The sequence below is a fragment of the Canis lupus genome, chromosome 5 (assembly GCF_011100685.1).
Source record: "Canis lupus familiaris isolate Mischka breed German Shepherd chromosome 5, alternate assembly UU_Cfam_GSD_1.0, whole genome shotgun sequence".
Taxonomy (NCBI): Eukaryota; Metazoa; Chordata; class Mammalia; order Carnivora; family Canidae; genus Canis; species Canis lupus.
The window spans coordinates 21,396,659-21,411,631 of record NC_049226.1 but is presented as its reverse complement, the minus strand read 5'-3'; the positions used below and the strand labels follow the sequence as shown (position 1 = coordinate 21,411,631).

The following is a 14,973-nucleotide window of genomic DNA, read 5'->3' as shown; positions in this document are numbered from 1 at the left end:
AGGGCTTCGAATGCCAAGGGAAAGAATTTACTTAAAAATCAGGGAATAATGAGGAATGACTGGAGGTATAAGCAGAAGAGTGATAAAATCATATTAGCTTTCAGCTAATTCATCTGAGACATAAGGAAGGGTAGATTGACCAGGGAAGAGAACTTTGGGGAGAGCAGGGAGGAGTTGAAAAATACTGAACACTTGAACTAAAACAGTGCTGGTAGGAGCAGAATGGAGGGGATGAGTACAGGACCATCTTAGGTGGACTCTGGATGGACTCAGCAGTGGTTAAAGCAGGCACTCTGAAGCAAACCCCAGATTCTGCCCTTTTCCTGCTACCTTGCCTTCAAAAAGTTACTTAAGGTCTTTCTGTGCCTCAGTTTCCCAAACTACAGAATGGGGAATATTATAGAATTTTCTGATGTTTGAATTAGTTGATAATTGTGCAGCACTTAGAACATGCTTTATAAATGTTGATTATATAAAGTAATAAGTAAATCTTGGGGAGGAAGGGACAGCAGTGACTTGGAGATGACTCTGTTCTCTAGCTTGAGGCTGGGAGAATAAGTATGGCACTGACTTGGTTGCTTGAAACGAAGAATAGATCTGGATCCCAGCACAGAGGCTAAGGCTAAAGAGAGTTGAGAAATCATCTGTATAGAGGTTGCGAAGAAGCTTGGTTCATTCATACCATCTATTAGGATTTCCATCTTCTTCGGTGAGTGCTTACTTTGTTCAAAGGGCAAGTAAGAGCAGAAGAGTTCTAACTTTGTATTTCTTATTCGGCAGTTTTACAGAATTTATAGGATTTAACAGAATTTTGCATTGGCTTCTACAAAATATGTGGAGGCGGGGACCAAAAAAAATAACATCTTCTTGATTTTAGTAGGCAAATGGTATACACTGTTAGACACATTTTAATATATAAAATATTGTGACTATTGATACTAATGTGAGTAATACATGGATAAATTTCCAGATATTTGGATTAGAGTAACTCTGAGCAGTTGGAATCCTTCAAAGTTTCCAAGTTGAATGACACTGCTTTCAAGAGAGGAAGGGGATAAAATGAGAATTCCTAAATTGGGGTAGTAAAAATGAGATATAGTGGTGTATCCTTCCCTCCCAAGTCTCTTTATTCTTCTTCACAGTACATAAACGAAGGCATGGGGTTACGTAAATGATCGACACTGGAAACATGCGAATTATTATTGCACATGATTGCTTTTCTTATCTAAGCTTGAAGCAGATTCCCTAAGAGAGCTCAAATTATGTTTAATTTGGCTGAGAGTTCAGATGTATAACATGGCTTCTTATGTTTGGTAATGTTTTTTATTACCAAGCACCACATGAATTCATTTTACACATTGGCCCAAGTTGTCATAGAAAGCTACAGACCAGGACTGAAAAATGTATCTAATTCAAGTAGAAGTCTTCAGTGTTCCCTCACAGACTTGGGCGTTCTGGATGCTAAGCAACAGGCACCAGAGCTGAAGAAGATGCTCCCTTGCCTATGAGATTTCACATTCTCATGTTTTGTTGAACTTGTTAAAAAATAGATTTCTCTGCACTTAAGGTTTTAGTAGAGCTTTAATCCTTTGTTCTACTCTTGGTTTAAAGAAGTGGCAAATCACTTCTTAGTTGGTATAGCAATAGGAAATTGGGGAAGCAACATGATCCCATGCAAAGATCACACGAGCTATGGAATGAATCACACAGACCTTAGGTTCCATACCAAGCTGAGTGACCCGGCAAGTCAGCCTCTCTGAGCTTCAGTGTCCTTAAATATAAAACAGGAATAGCAATACATACTTCATGAGTTTGCTACAAAGATAAAACTAAGTAACTTATACCAGCAGCTCAGTTCAGCAGATAGAGCACTTCTGTGCCAGGCCCTGTGGCTTTAGAGGTACGAAATAGTCCCTGCCCCTAAAGAACTTCTGGTATAGTTATAAAGTATCCATTTAGAAAACAATAAGAGTCCTATCTCAGAATGATTTAGAGTATTTATATTTGCTATATACTATGCAAGAAATGTTACATCTAGTTGACTACAGACAACTGTTTAGAAGAAATACGTGTCATGCCTTCTCTCGTGAATCCTACTAGTCCTTCCATTCCAAGTTTCTATCAACTATAAGTAGACAGGAGTGAAACACTCATCCAGTTTCTTCTTTAATCACTGATTAAAGTTGCCCTCCACAGCTGTAAGGAAAAGCATCATACAGTTGGCCCCAGGGTAGCACAGACTGCAGAGGCTTAAACCACAAAAGGTTATTTTCTCACAGTTCTGGAGGCTGGAAGGCCAAGGTGCCAGCAGGATTGACTTCTGGTGAGAACTCTCAGCTGCCTGCTCAGTGTCCCCTCACACAGCTTTTCCTCTGCATGTACAGAGAGAGAGAGATCTCTGGTGTCCTACCCACATCTTAGAGGGACACTAGTCCTGTCAGATTGGGAGCCCACACCCTTAGGACCTCATCTAGCCTTAATTACCTCCTTAAAGGCTCTCTATCCAGATACAGTTGTACTGGGGGTTAGGGCTTTAACATACAGAGAGGCGGCAAGGGGACATACAATTCTGTTCATAACCAGCATATTCCTGTTGGAGCAGTAAAGATTTTCCCATAGGAGAAAACACTATTTTTGTTTTAATGGTTATTCTGAAAAGCACAAATTCAGAAGAAGAGATTTGAGATAATAAATATATGATCTAAAAAGTCATTACAAGCTGGCTCAGTCAGTTAAGCGTCTGCCATTGGCTCAGGTTATGATCTCAGGGTCCTGGGACCAAGTCCTGAATTAGGCTCCCAGCTCAGCAGGGAGTCTGCTTCTCCCTTCCTACACACACACTCCTCTGGTGCCTCTCACTCTCTCCCTCTCTCTCTCTCTCTCAAATAAATAAAATATTTTTAAAAAATAAAAAGTCATTACAATTAATTGGATATGAGCATCGTCTTTTGCCACTCTTGAAGAAACTGGGTAATGTCCACTTCCTTGGGATAGTAATCATCCATCTGCGTATTATAATAACATATTCTTTAGGCATGCCATTTGAATATTTTCACCCTACCTGAAAGACTTCTTTAATCCCTTCAGTGATTGTAAGAATCCTAAGAAGCAGACCCTTAAACCTACTATCCTATTTCCTATGAACTGGTTGTCACAATAAAATGTGACCACCTCCTCTCTCCATACCAAGTTCACAGTGAGTTGTTGCTGTAGTCCAGGTTGGACGTGAAATTTGTCAGGGAAAATGTGTTACGCTTGGTCTGGCATAGCATGATCCTGCCATTTAAGAAGTCACAGCTAATAAGAGGCAGAGACTGAAAAGAAACAGCACACCCTAGTTATCATGTTAGTATCTCATTTCCAGTGCAGTATCTTTATTTTTTTAATAATAAATTTATTTTTTATTGGTGTTCAATTTGCCAACATACAGAATAACACCCAGTGCTCATCCCATCAAGTGCCCCCCCTCAGTGCCCGTCACCCAGTCACCCCCACCCCCCAGCCCTCCTCCCCTTCCACCACCCCTAGTTCGTTTCCCAGAGTTAGGAGTCTTTATGTTCTGTCTCCCTTTCTGATATTTCCTACCCATTTCTTCTCCCTTCCCTTATATTCCCTTTCACTATTATTTATATTCCCCAAATGAATGAGAACATATAATGTTTGTTCTTCTCCACTTGACTTATTTCACTCAGCATAATACCCTCCAGTTCCATTCACATCGAAGCAAATGGTGGGTATTTGTCATTTCTAATGGCTGAGTAGTATTCCATTGTATACATCAACCACATCTTCTTTATCCATTCATCTTTCGATGGACACCGAGGCTCCTGCCACAGTTTGGCTATTGTGGACATTGCTGCTAGAAACATCGGGGTGCAGGTGGCGTTTCATTGCATCTGTATCTTTGGGGTAAATCCCCAACAGTGCAATTGCTGGGTCGTAGGGCAGGTCTATTTTTAACTCTTTGAGGAACCTCCACACAGTTTTCCAGAGTGGCTGCACCATTTCACATTCCCACCAACAGTGCAAGAGGGTTCCCCTTTCTCCACATCCTCTCCAACCTTTGTGGTTTCCTGCCTTATTAATTTGCCCCATTCTCACTGGTGTGAGGTGGTATCTCATTGTGGTTTTGATTTGTATTTCCCTGATGGCAAGTGATACAGAGCATTTTCTCGTGTGTGTGTTGGCCATGTCTATGTCTTCCTCTGTGAGATTTCTCTTCATGTCTTTTGCCCATTTCATGATGAGATTGTTTGTTTCTTTGGTGTTGAGTTTAATAAGTTCTTTATAGATCTTGGAAACAAGCCCTTTATCTGATACGTCATTAGTGCAATATCTTTAAATAATGCTTTGCCCTAATAAATTATTTCCTACATAAGGAGCAGCCTTATAAATTTAGGAACCAGAAATTAAAGTTCAGCTTTATCCTTTGATTGAAAAGTTGATGATAAGGGTAAGAAGAATGCATGAAATATATTTTATTAGGAAGTTTACATTTTACATTATGACATGAGGACTTAAAAATTAATTTAAATGACTAACGCTTGAAAGAAAGAAAAAGTTGTTTAGCTTAAAAAATATAAGCATGAGGAATGATAAGCTATTTGTTGAATAAGCTATTTGTAAGAAAAGCTGTTGGGCAGCCCCAGTGGCTTAGCGGTTTAGCGCCGCCTTCAGCTCAGGTTGTGATCCTGGAGACCCGGGATCGAGTCCCACGTCTAGCTCCCTGCATGGAGCCTGCTTCTCCCTCTGCCTGTGTTTCTGCCTCTCTCTCTCTCTGTCTCTCATGAATAATTTTTTTAAAAAAATCTAAAAAAAAAAAGAAAAGGAAAGGAAAACTGTTTATCTTGCTCAGGATCATTCACAATGTACTTATTTTTCTTTTGTTTTTGCCATCCACATAATGCCAACACTTGGCTATTGCTACTTTATTCATTATCTCACGCAGCATATCTAATGATGTTAATGTTGGAACGTACCAAACATAAAGTATATTTCTAAATATGTTCAAAGTATATTCAAATATACCCATCGTTGAAAACCATCAACCTAAAATTTTAATGAAGAACCATTAGATAATATCTGAGAACAGAACTATACATTTGCAGACTGATCCCTGTATTGAATCCGTGTGATCTTTTCATGACTTCAGAAGGAGGAAGGGCAGAATTAACGTTAGTGAGTGAAGGACCTTACATGTTACCTTTTACAGTCATGACTTCACTGTGAAATAGACATTGTAACCTTCTCTAGGTAAAGAAAAGAGGATTCAGAGAAGGTAGATGCCCTGATTAAGTTCACACCGTCTGTGAGGGAGGGAGCCAGGAATCACACCTAGGTCTCTAAAGGAGAGAAGCTAAAAATCATACCAATATTGTTCCTTTTTGTTTGTTTGAATTTAAAACTCACCACCATTCTCTGTCCCTTCAAGTGAGTATAACAGAGAAAAAATAAGCCATTCCTTGCCTTTTAGACATTAGTATGTTCCCTCAGATGTTTGGCAGCATCTGTTATGTTCAAAAGGCATCTAATAAATTATACTGCCAGTTTTGAAGAGATGGAAGGAGGGAAGGATTATTCAGTAGTTTCATCTTTAAGGTTAATCCTTGCCCCCCAAAAGTGTCAAGTCCTTGTCAGTTGTCCTAAAGAAAGACTCTCTGTTATATGATTTTTTTTATTATATTTTTAAAAATTTACTTATTTGAGAGAGAGAGAGAACAGGAGTGGAAGGAGGGGCAGAGGCAGAGGGGACGCAGACTCTCCACTGACTGCACAGCCTGACTTGGGGCTCGATCCCAGGACCCGGAGATCATGACCTGAGCCGAAACCGAGTCAGATGCTCAACCAACTGAGCCACCAAGGTGCCCCTATATGATCTTTTAAAAGAAGAGTTTGTAATGCTTATTTACTTAGCATTCTTAAAAACGAGACATGAAAATGGGCTAAAAACCATCTGGAGCTTTCTACAGTAGGTTGACTTAAGAAACACAAGTTGCTCAGCAGTAAGCATCTCTCTTTCTGCTGGGCCAACAGGCTGGGTTCAGGCTCGACACCTCTTTGGAAGGAAGACACCCCGTCACCTCCAAGTAGCTACTGCTTCTCTTGTCTTCCTCTGCACACATACCCTTGTCAAGAAGTACACACCATCTCACCCCACCAGAAGAACAAAGTGCAGTGCACTTTGTGTTCTGGGTAGGAGTGTGTGTGTCTCTCTCTGTGTGTGTGTGTGTGTGTGTGTGTCTATGTCTGTGTACCCCCTGGTTCAGTTCTGAGCTCCTAGATACAGGAATTTTTCTATTCCTTGTATCTTTCCATGGTGACCTATTTAAGGATATAGACAATATATGTTGAATTAAAAACCAAAGCATTGAGTGAAATAAGTCAATCGGAAAAGGGGACAAACATGGTCTCATTCATTTGGGGAATATAAAAATTAGTGAAAGGGAATAAAGGGAAAGGAGAGAAAATTAGTGAAAATATCAGTGAGGGTGACAAAACATGAGAGACACCTAACTGGGAAATGAACAAGGGGTAGTGGAAGGGGAGGTGGGCGGGGGGTTGGGGTGACTGGGTGATGGGCACTGAGGGGGCATTGGCGGGATGAGCACTGGGTGTTATGCTAAATGTTGGCAAATTGAACTCCAATAGAAAAATTAAAAATAAAATTAAAAATTAAAAAAACCAGAGCATTCTTACAAAGAGAGACCAGCTTTCTTGTCTGTGACAGGCACCTCACTGTGGAATAGGAATGAGACAGACACTGCTTCACATCAGTACCTATACCATATACATATTTTGTCACATTTTTTCTGGGTTCCAACAACTATTTATTCTTTAATTGTACCAGAACAAGTTATTTTATTCCAACAATTTTGAGTATTTGCATAGAAAGTATTAATGTTCTCAAATTGTTCTTGCCGTATTTTCAGGCTCAAACTGTGGGGCTCCCCGTGACCATGCATTCACCGAACGTGCGGCTGATGCGATCTGCCCTCCTCCCACAGGCGTCCAATATGGAGGCCTTTTCATTCCCGGCATCCGGCTGCCAGGCAGAAGCAGCATTTATGGAAGAAGAGTGTGTCGACACACCAAAGGTACGGACATGTTTGAAAGACTGTGAGCTGCAGGTTGGCTGGGCCTTCACTTTGGTCCACATGTGTTGTACTTCGGCTTTGCTGACCTTTGTCATTTCCTCAAGTCACTCAGAAGTGTTGTTTTTGTGCAGAAGACTTGAAAAAAAATATCCGGGCTACATTTGGCTCTCATCGTCATCTTATCATAATGGCTGTCGTGTGACTTGTCAGACCTTATACATACTTTACAGAATTTTTCTTTCCCCTCCCTTAACCAGTTCCTTCCCTCTTCATGTTTCTAGATCCCTCATAGGTGTGGGATCACAAAAAAATTGTAATTCTGAAAACAGAAATCTAATTTTTGTCCTGAGTCGGGCTTTGTTATTATTGCCTCTTTTCTGCACATGTGCTGCAGATAAAAAGTGACAGGCCATCTTTTTTTGTTCAGTGGGGTTCTTTGTCCAGTTTGAGTATACATAAAGGAGATTATTTTTGTATACTGCATGAAGTTGGCTTTTAATACATAGAAGATGACAGCTTCTCATTTAAGGGATACTTATTAACTTCTAATCCATGTTTTATATACTTAGCATCAAGTGGTGTCCAGAAGCTTGTATTAATGGGCAGACTTTAGAATGTGTTCAGGATAGATTCCATTCTTCACTAGCTGTGTGAACTTGGGCAAGGTGACTGCTTTGAACCGCCGTGTTCTGTAAAATAATAACACCCAATTCTGTGATACTCTTGGGAGGATTAATTGAGATAATGTGTGTGAGGTTCTGGACATACTGTAAACACTCATTATTGGTTTCCTGTCTTTTTAGCTGCTTTGGGTAATAAAAGTATAACTCAGACATGAATTCTGCCTCCAGATTTATAGTTTACCAGAGGAGACATGATGAGTAACTAAAGACAATGTGCCAGGTGTTGGATAAACTGATAAGATATAATCAGTCCCTTAAAGAGATATAAATCAAAGTGCTACAAGTCTGGATAGAGGCAGGGGAAGTTGCTTTTAGCTGATTTCATCAGGAAAGTCTAGGTTACCTGTCAGAGCTGGGGATTGAGAGGTGGGCAAAATAGGGGTGGATAACATCTTGGTGGAGGGGAAAGCCTGAGCAAGCAAACACCAGGGAAGCTTAGGTCCACCTTCCTAAGAACAATAACTCAGTGTGTGTATGCGGGAAAGGGCAGATGAAGGGAAGTCGTATGAAGTAAAGATGAGAAGCTTGGCTTTGAATGGCAAGTCCAAGAATACAGGCTTTTTCTCTGGGCTCTGGTCCTCAACAAAAGAGTGTATTCCAGTATCATCAAAAGAGGGTTTCACAGGAACTTCAGTGAAGAAATAAGTGAAGGAAGTGAAAGGTTTTGATCAAGGAAGCCCTCAAATCCACATTGTGCTTCAGAAATTATCCGGGAAGGTGGGGATAGGGATGGTGTAAGCTTAGAGCATGTGGAGAGCTGATTCAGAGGTTAGGTAATGTGTTTGGCTAAACTGTAGTCAAGGCAGCTTGAGGCCAGGCTGCACAAGCAGGTGTTGGGCTGAGTTGCTGACGGCGAAGAGTTAATGTCCATGTCCCTGAGGACATGGCCACTTCCTGTGGACAGTCTGTTTTTCTCTGCCTGTGGTTGCCTATAGGATGTTTAGTAACCTCATCTACTTCAACATTCTCACCTAGAAATTTAGCTATAAATTGGAACAACATAATTCATTTATTTTTAAGATCTGATTCCCTTGAAACAATTAAAATGCATTCTGCTAAAAGCTTATCTGTGAGGGCATCAGGCCTGAAACACAGATTGGGCACTGTCTGCTGTATTATATAGGGCAAACTATTTTTAAAGCTTGTGATTGTTACCGTAACTAGGAAACAGACAGGAAATGAATGATTTTATGAAAGATAAAGACAGTGGCTAGATGGTGTATTTGCATTTGTAGGAAGAGCAGTGCCATGCTGGAACTGGCCACCCACAATGGTTGTGCCATCCTGGCACTCAGCCAGGCCATAGACCTCCACTCATCCTACTTGTGGACCATTGCATTTATGTCAGGAAGAATGCTTGTCCCTCTTCCCTCCCTAGTACCTCCTTTTGGAGATCAGTCAGTAAATGCACATGCACAGAGCTATCAGAGCTCCCGCCCTGTTGTTCATACTGCTTCACACGCATTTACTAGGATACCTACTTTTTGTCTTCTAAAAGATGCTTCATAAATGAATGTGTTGTTTGTCCATTTCTACTCCCAGTTGTTGGCAGGTATTGTCCATCACAGAAATTTTACCTCTCCTTTTCTACCAGAAGTCTCAAAACTATCAGTAAAATCCCTTAGGGAGTCTGCATTGAAACACTGGTTTGGGGTTCCTCTAAAAACTACCTTCTTTCTGAGACAGTCACCCAACTCTGAGCAGTAACTGAGACCACCAGGTGACAGAGAGACCATGTGGAGGGGAAGGTGTACAAACACTAAAGGGGCAATCTTTCTCTTTTAAGGGTTTCTTTGAGAATAATCAGTTTCTTTCCAGTTTTATTGAGAAATAACTGACATCACTGTATGTAAGTTTAAGGTGTACAGTATGATGATTTGATTTACATATATCATGAATTTACCACAGTAAGTTCAGCTAACATCCATCTTCTCATATAGATCCAATAAAAAGAAGAGAGAAAAAAAAGTAAAAAAAAAAATATCCTTCTAAAAAAAATTATCCTTCTGATGAGAACTCTTAGGATATATTCTCTCAAAACTTCTCTTAAAGTAGCAGTATTGGCTGTAGTCATCGTTGTACATCCCATCTCTGGTAGTTATTTATCACTGGAAGTTTGTGCCTTTTGATTACCTTCCTCCAATTTCCCTTCCCCCCGCCCTCTGCCTGTGGTGACCACAAGTCTGGTCTCTGTTTCTATGAGCATGGTTTTGTTCTTCTGGTTTTTCCAATTCCACATCTAAGTGAGATCACACAGTCTTGGCTGCTGTGACTTATTTCATTTACCATAATGCCTTCAAGATCCTTCTATGTGTTGGAAATGGTAGGAAGTCCTTGGTTTTTTCGTGGCTGAATAATATTCCATTATGTACATATAGCACAACTTCTTTATCCATTCATCTATTTGGACACTTGGCTTGTTTCCACATCTTGGCTGTGATGAATAATGCTGTTAACATAGCAGTGCAGATACCTTTCTGAGCTAGTGTTTTCATTTCCTTTGGATGTAGGAATAATGAGTTTTGTGTACACACACACATACACACACACATACGTTTAGTCACTTTTAACATTGTATTAGAAATTATAATGAAAGGATTTTCCAGGCTCCTTCATAGCTGGATAGCTAACCTGGGCAAATGCAAGTGTGCCAGGTATGTTTCCTCTTAAATAAGAGTAGGTCTGAGAAGAATATACTTCTGAGGCTTTATAAATGAGAGACAATTAACACTTTTGAATTTGAATTTTTAATTTATAATTGAAAAAATAAAACCAATCAGAATCATACATGGAAAATTCAGAGAATTTCCATAATTCCATAATCCCACTACCCAAAGATAGGTATATTTTGGCATGTTTCCTAAGAGTAGAGTATAGGTGAGTCGGTAAGTAAGTATAGGGTGGCTCAGTCAGTAGGTAGACTTATTAAAACAAAATTGTATTTTATTATATGTAATTTTGTTTTGACTAAATATAACATCAGGAGTATTTTTCCCCACCATGAAATCTGAAAGCTTAAGTTAACAACAGTCTAATAATATACTGTATTTATTTAATGGCTATTTTTGGACATCAGGTACTTTAATTTTTTTTGCATCCTTAAATGTGCTTCAAGTGAATGTCCTTGTGTCTAAATCTTTGACTAATACCTCTGATTAATTCCTTAGGATAAATTTCTAGAACTGGGATTATCCAGTTCTTTTTCACCTGGTTATTTGTTTAATTCTCAGTGATAAAAAAAAAAAAAAGTTTTAGAAGAAAATGGTATAGTTTTATTCTCCCACCTTTAAAATTTTTAGTTATAAAACATCATCTTTGGTCAGGAAATAATAAGAGATATGGTATTTTAGTTAATCCTTCCTAAAAACCACTTTACACATGAGAGAAATTGAGCTTTATGGAAGTTGAACAACTTGCTGCTGAGTGGTGGAACTAAGGTTTGAGCCAGCACCTCCTCTGCACATGCCCAACTTGCCAGGCAGTGAGGATACAAATGAAATAAGACATATTGTCCGAGTTCACTGGCTAATACTGCACATTGATATGTTGCCCATCTGCACTGTTGCCATAACAAAACACCCAGGCTGGAGGTTAAGCAACAGAAGTGTATTTTCTCACAGTTCTGGAGGCTAGAAGTTGAAGATGAAGGTTCTGACCACTTTTATTTCTGGTGAGGACACTCTTCCTGGCTTTAGAGGACCATTGTCTCTCTGTCCTCCTATGGCCTTGCCTCTGTGCTCCCTTGGGAAGGGAGAGCGTGTGAGCAGGAGCACACACGTACGAGCTTTCTGGTATCTTTTCTTATAAGGATGCTAGTGCTCCCAGGTCAGGACCCCATCCTTGTGATCCAAGTTTAACTATTCCTCCTTAGAGGCTGCATTTCCAGATACAGTCACCCTGGGGATTAGGGTTTTCATACATGAAGCAGGGGGTGGACATGGGAGTCGAGACACATATTCAGTCCTAACAGTCTATCAATCTTTTGTGCTAGAATCTTGTATTTTGTGGTAGACCCAAGGGTGATAATCAACTAATGGCAGAGTTTTTCAGAGTTTGACTTTACATGTGTACTACCTATTGCAATGAGGTCTCTTACTAGGTAGAAGTGATTGATTGAGGGGTGCCCAGGTGGCTCAGTCAGTTGTGTGGCTGACTCCTGATTTCCGCTCAGGTCCTGATCTCAGGGTCGTGAGATGGAGTCCCGTGTTGGGCTTCATGCTCACTGGGGAGTCTGCTTGGGGTTCTCTCTCTTCCTCTCCCCACCTCCCCACCATGCTTACATTCTCTCTTTAAAAAAAAGTGATCAAAATAAATAAATAAATAAATAAATAAAAAAAATAAAAAGTGATCAGTTGAGCTTTAAGGAAAGACAAAAACAGTGTATTAAAAAATGTCCATTTCACCTATGTATCTTGAAGTCCTGTAATTTACAGTCAGGCTAGATTATTTCCTAGAGCAAAAGATCTTATTTCTAGTAGCTTAGGTCACATAGGTAGATCAGCCCAATATTTGAGTCACAAAATCCTAGGGCTGAATTCGTTCTGTCCAGACCCCGGGTAAATCAGCAGGCAAGGGTGGCGTGACTGTCACCTGTTTCTGGAAATGAACTTAGAGCTGAAGGTGTTCACATCTATTAATGATATATGAGTGCCCTCCCCCCCACCAATGCTGCTTTCTGATTTAATCATCATTAAACAGCATCTGAAAAACCAAAACCAGATCATTGTTTCCCATGATGAAATTGAATTCAGCAAACGTTTTTAAATGAAAAACATCATTCCTGTTGTAGTCTAGATACGGAGATAATTTGTAAACCGAGAATTTAAGAAAAGAATGTAAATTTAGGGGAACTGCAAGGTCTTTTAAGTGCTCCAGAAAAGATGACGGTTCTCTATTAAGGAAAAAAAATAACCTGGTTATAAGGCTAAACTGTAAGAAATAACTGATAAAAGTTTAACAGGTTATAGAAAGTATGAAGATGTTTAGTAGATATTTACTCAATGCCAGTCTTTTCTCAGTTACTTTATTCATTTCTAAATCATCCTTGGCTATTCTTAGACAACTGTATTAGTAGATTGTTAAGGAACTTACATGTATAAATAGAAGTTCCCCAAGAGCCACTGTTTCCTACAGCTACTGAGTGTCCAAACAGGGAACACCTACTGAGGGAAGGGCCGAGGGGAGAATGAGAGTCACTGGCCGGATTTCAGAGTTTTTGTTTCTGGTGCCATGTGGAGAAGATTGGTCTTAGTGTAGGAAGAAAGCATTTCCGTCTGTTTCTTTTAAATGGGCACTTGTCACTTTAAAACCCTGTCATGCGTTAGCCACCTTATCCAAGTAGTGGCTACAGCCCCAGAACAGTTTTTATGGAATAGCTGTCCCCTCCCCCAAGCAAACAAAGCTCTGAGTCACCCACAGAGTCTCCCTCTCCAAATAAAGGGCCTTGCAGTGCCTTCAGAGTGGTTGCCATAAGAGGAAAGTTTTTCCTGTGTCTGGCACTGGGGTGTCCCACGTCACCTCTCACATACATGAGCGTCTCGTGCTTCCAAAGGAAACAGTGGCTCCAGGCAGTGTATCCCAGGTGAGAGCAGCACTTAGAACGCCATGTCTTATGACTGGCTGGTCCTGAGCAGCGATTCCCAGGAGAAAATGGTTGGATTTCCACGGGGAATAGTTACGGTAATGAAGTAAATAATTGCCTCCTCGCTGGGGCTCTTACCAGCCAGGAAAACTCACAACCACAACTCCCCTTTGTCTGCTGGTTCTGCTTGCCATTAGGTGGTTTGTTTGGCAGCTGCAGAGGAGGGCAGAGTTCTCACTCGCTTGGGAGTTATGCTGAGTTCACCCTGTGGGATGGGAGCTGTAGGTATTGTGTGTATTGCTGGAGGAGAGAGAATTCAGTGCACTGGTGCTCATTAACCTCTGCTGGAATTTTGGGGCTGTGAGTCATTTGTTATTCTATAATGGAAGACTTTGGCTGTTTGCCATTTCAAATTTTTTTCACTCCTTTTTGCAGTATCAGTCTGTCTTTAAAGAATTCTTTTTTCCATTCCCCAGGCACTGAGAACCAATTAAAGACTAAATCAAATGGGCAGGTACTTAAATTATGAACATAAAAGTACGTCTAGAACCCTCCAGAATGTTTTGTGGTTGAGAATTAGAAGAATGCTAGTGGCTACTCTTTTTTCTTAGCCATGCAGGTTTTTGTTTTTTTGTTTTTTATCTCATCCTCCCCCTCATCGTTTCCCTTATTTAAAAAAATAATAATAATAACTGGCAGGCCTCAAGCTAATATATCCCTATTCATCTGGAAACCACTAAAAAAATTATTTATTGTAATAATGGTGACTCAGAGCAACATGGGAGGCAATGCCAGTTTGGGTCATAAAGGGCTTCTGTCTCTGAGAGCTGCAGTTGACTTGCCTTAACTTCTAATCTGCATGTTGTCATTAGTAACAAATATGTACATTTTTATTATTTTACTTAATTTCTAGTTTGCCACAAGTCTTGACATTTTTTCCTCTGTGGGTTTTCTTAATGTCTCAGCAGAGCAGCAACTGTTAATTTCCTCTCACACTGACATTTAGGTAAATGGCTGTCTGCTGGACCCCGTGCCTCCTGTCCTAGTGAGGAAGGGGTGCCAGTCGTTGCCCAGCAACATGATGGAGACCTCCATCGATGAGGGGCTGGAGACAGAGGGAGAGGCCGAGGAAGACCCCAGCCAGGCCTTTGATGCGTTCCAGTCCACACGCAGTGGGCAGAGACGGCACACTCTGTCGGAAGTCACCAACCAGCTAGTCGTGGTGCCTGGTTCAGGTAGGATATCCAGTAAGCAGCGGATTGAGTCTTCACAACACACACTCCTGCTCCAGTCTCCAAGAAATAGTCATGACACCACTTTTTAGAGTGCCACCTGCGTCTTATTCCCTTATGGACCATGTTCAGCAGGCTGTAGGATTAGGTCTACTCAGCAGCTGCCAGAGATTAAAATGAAATATTTCTGAGCTAGCTCCCTCAACAGCCAAGATCCATCTGAGTACTGTGTGATCCATCAAGGACTCTGGCTTCTCTGGAGTGGCAGAGATCTTATGGGCAAAGGTTTTGGGGCATTCACCCCACTAATTCGAAGCTGATTAAATTGACATGTAAAAAGTCTCTGGAAAGGTATTTTGGTTGGAGATTGGAGATAAGGATGT

General features: G+C 40.6%; 1 protein-coding gene across 2 annotated transcripts in view; it reads left to right on the top strand.

Annotated features, from left to right (window-relative positions):
- Positions 1-14,973, top strand: part of SIK2 (salt inducible kinase 2) — a 125,613-nt gene that overhangs the window by 101,549 nt on the left and 9,091 nt on the right. For both annotated transcript variants that reach the window (XM_038536203.1, XM_038536204.1), the window contains exons 9-10: positions 6,930-7,094; positions 14,365-14,593. In XM_038536203.1, the coding sequence (XP_038392131.1) occupies positions 6,930-7,094; positions 14,365-14,593 (394 nt within the window). The remainder of the gene's footprint in view (positions 1-6,929; positions 7,095-14,364; positions 14,594-14,973) is intronic.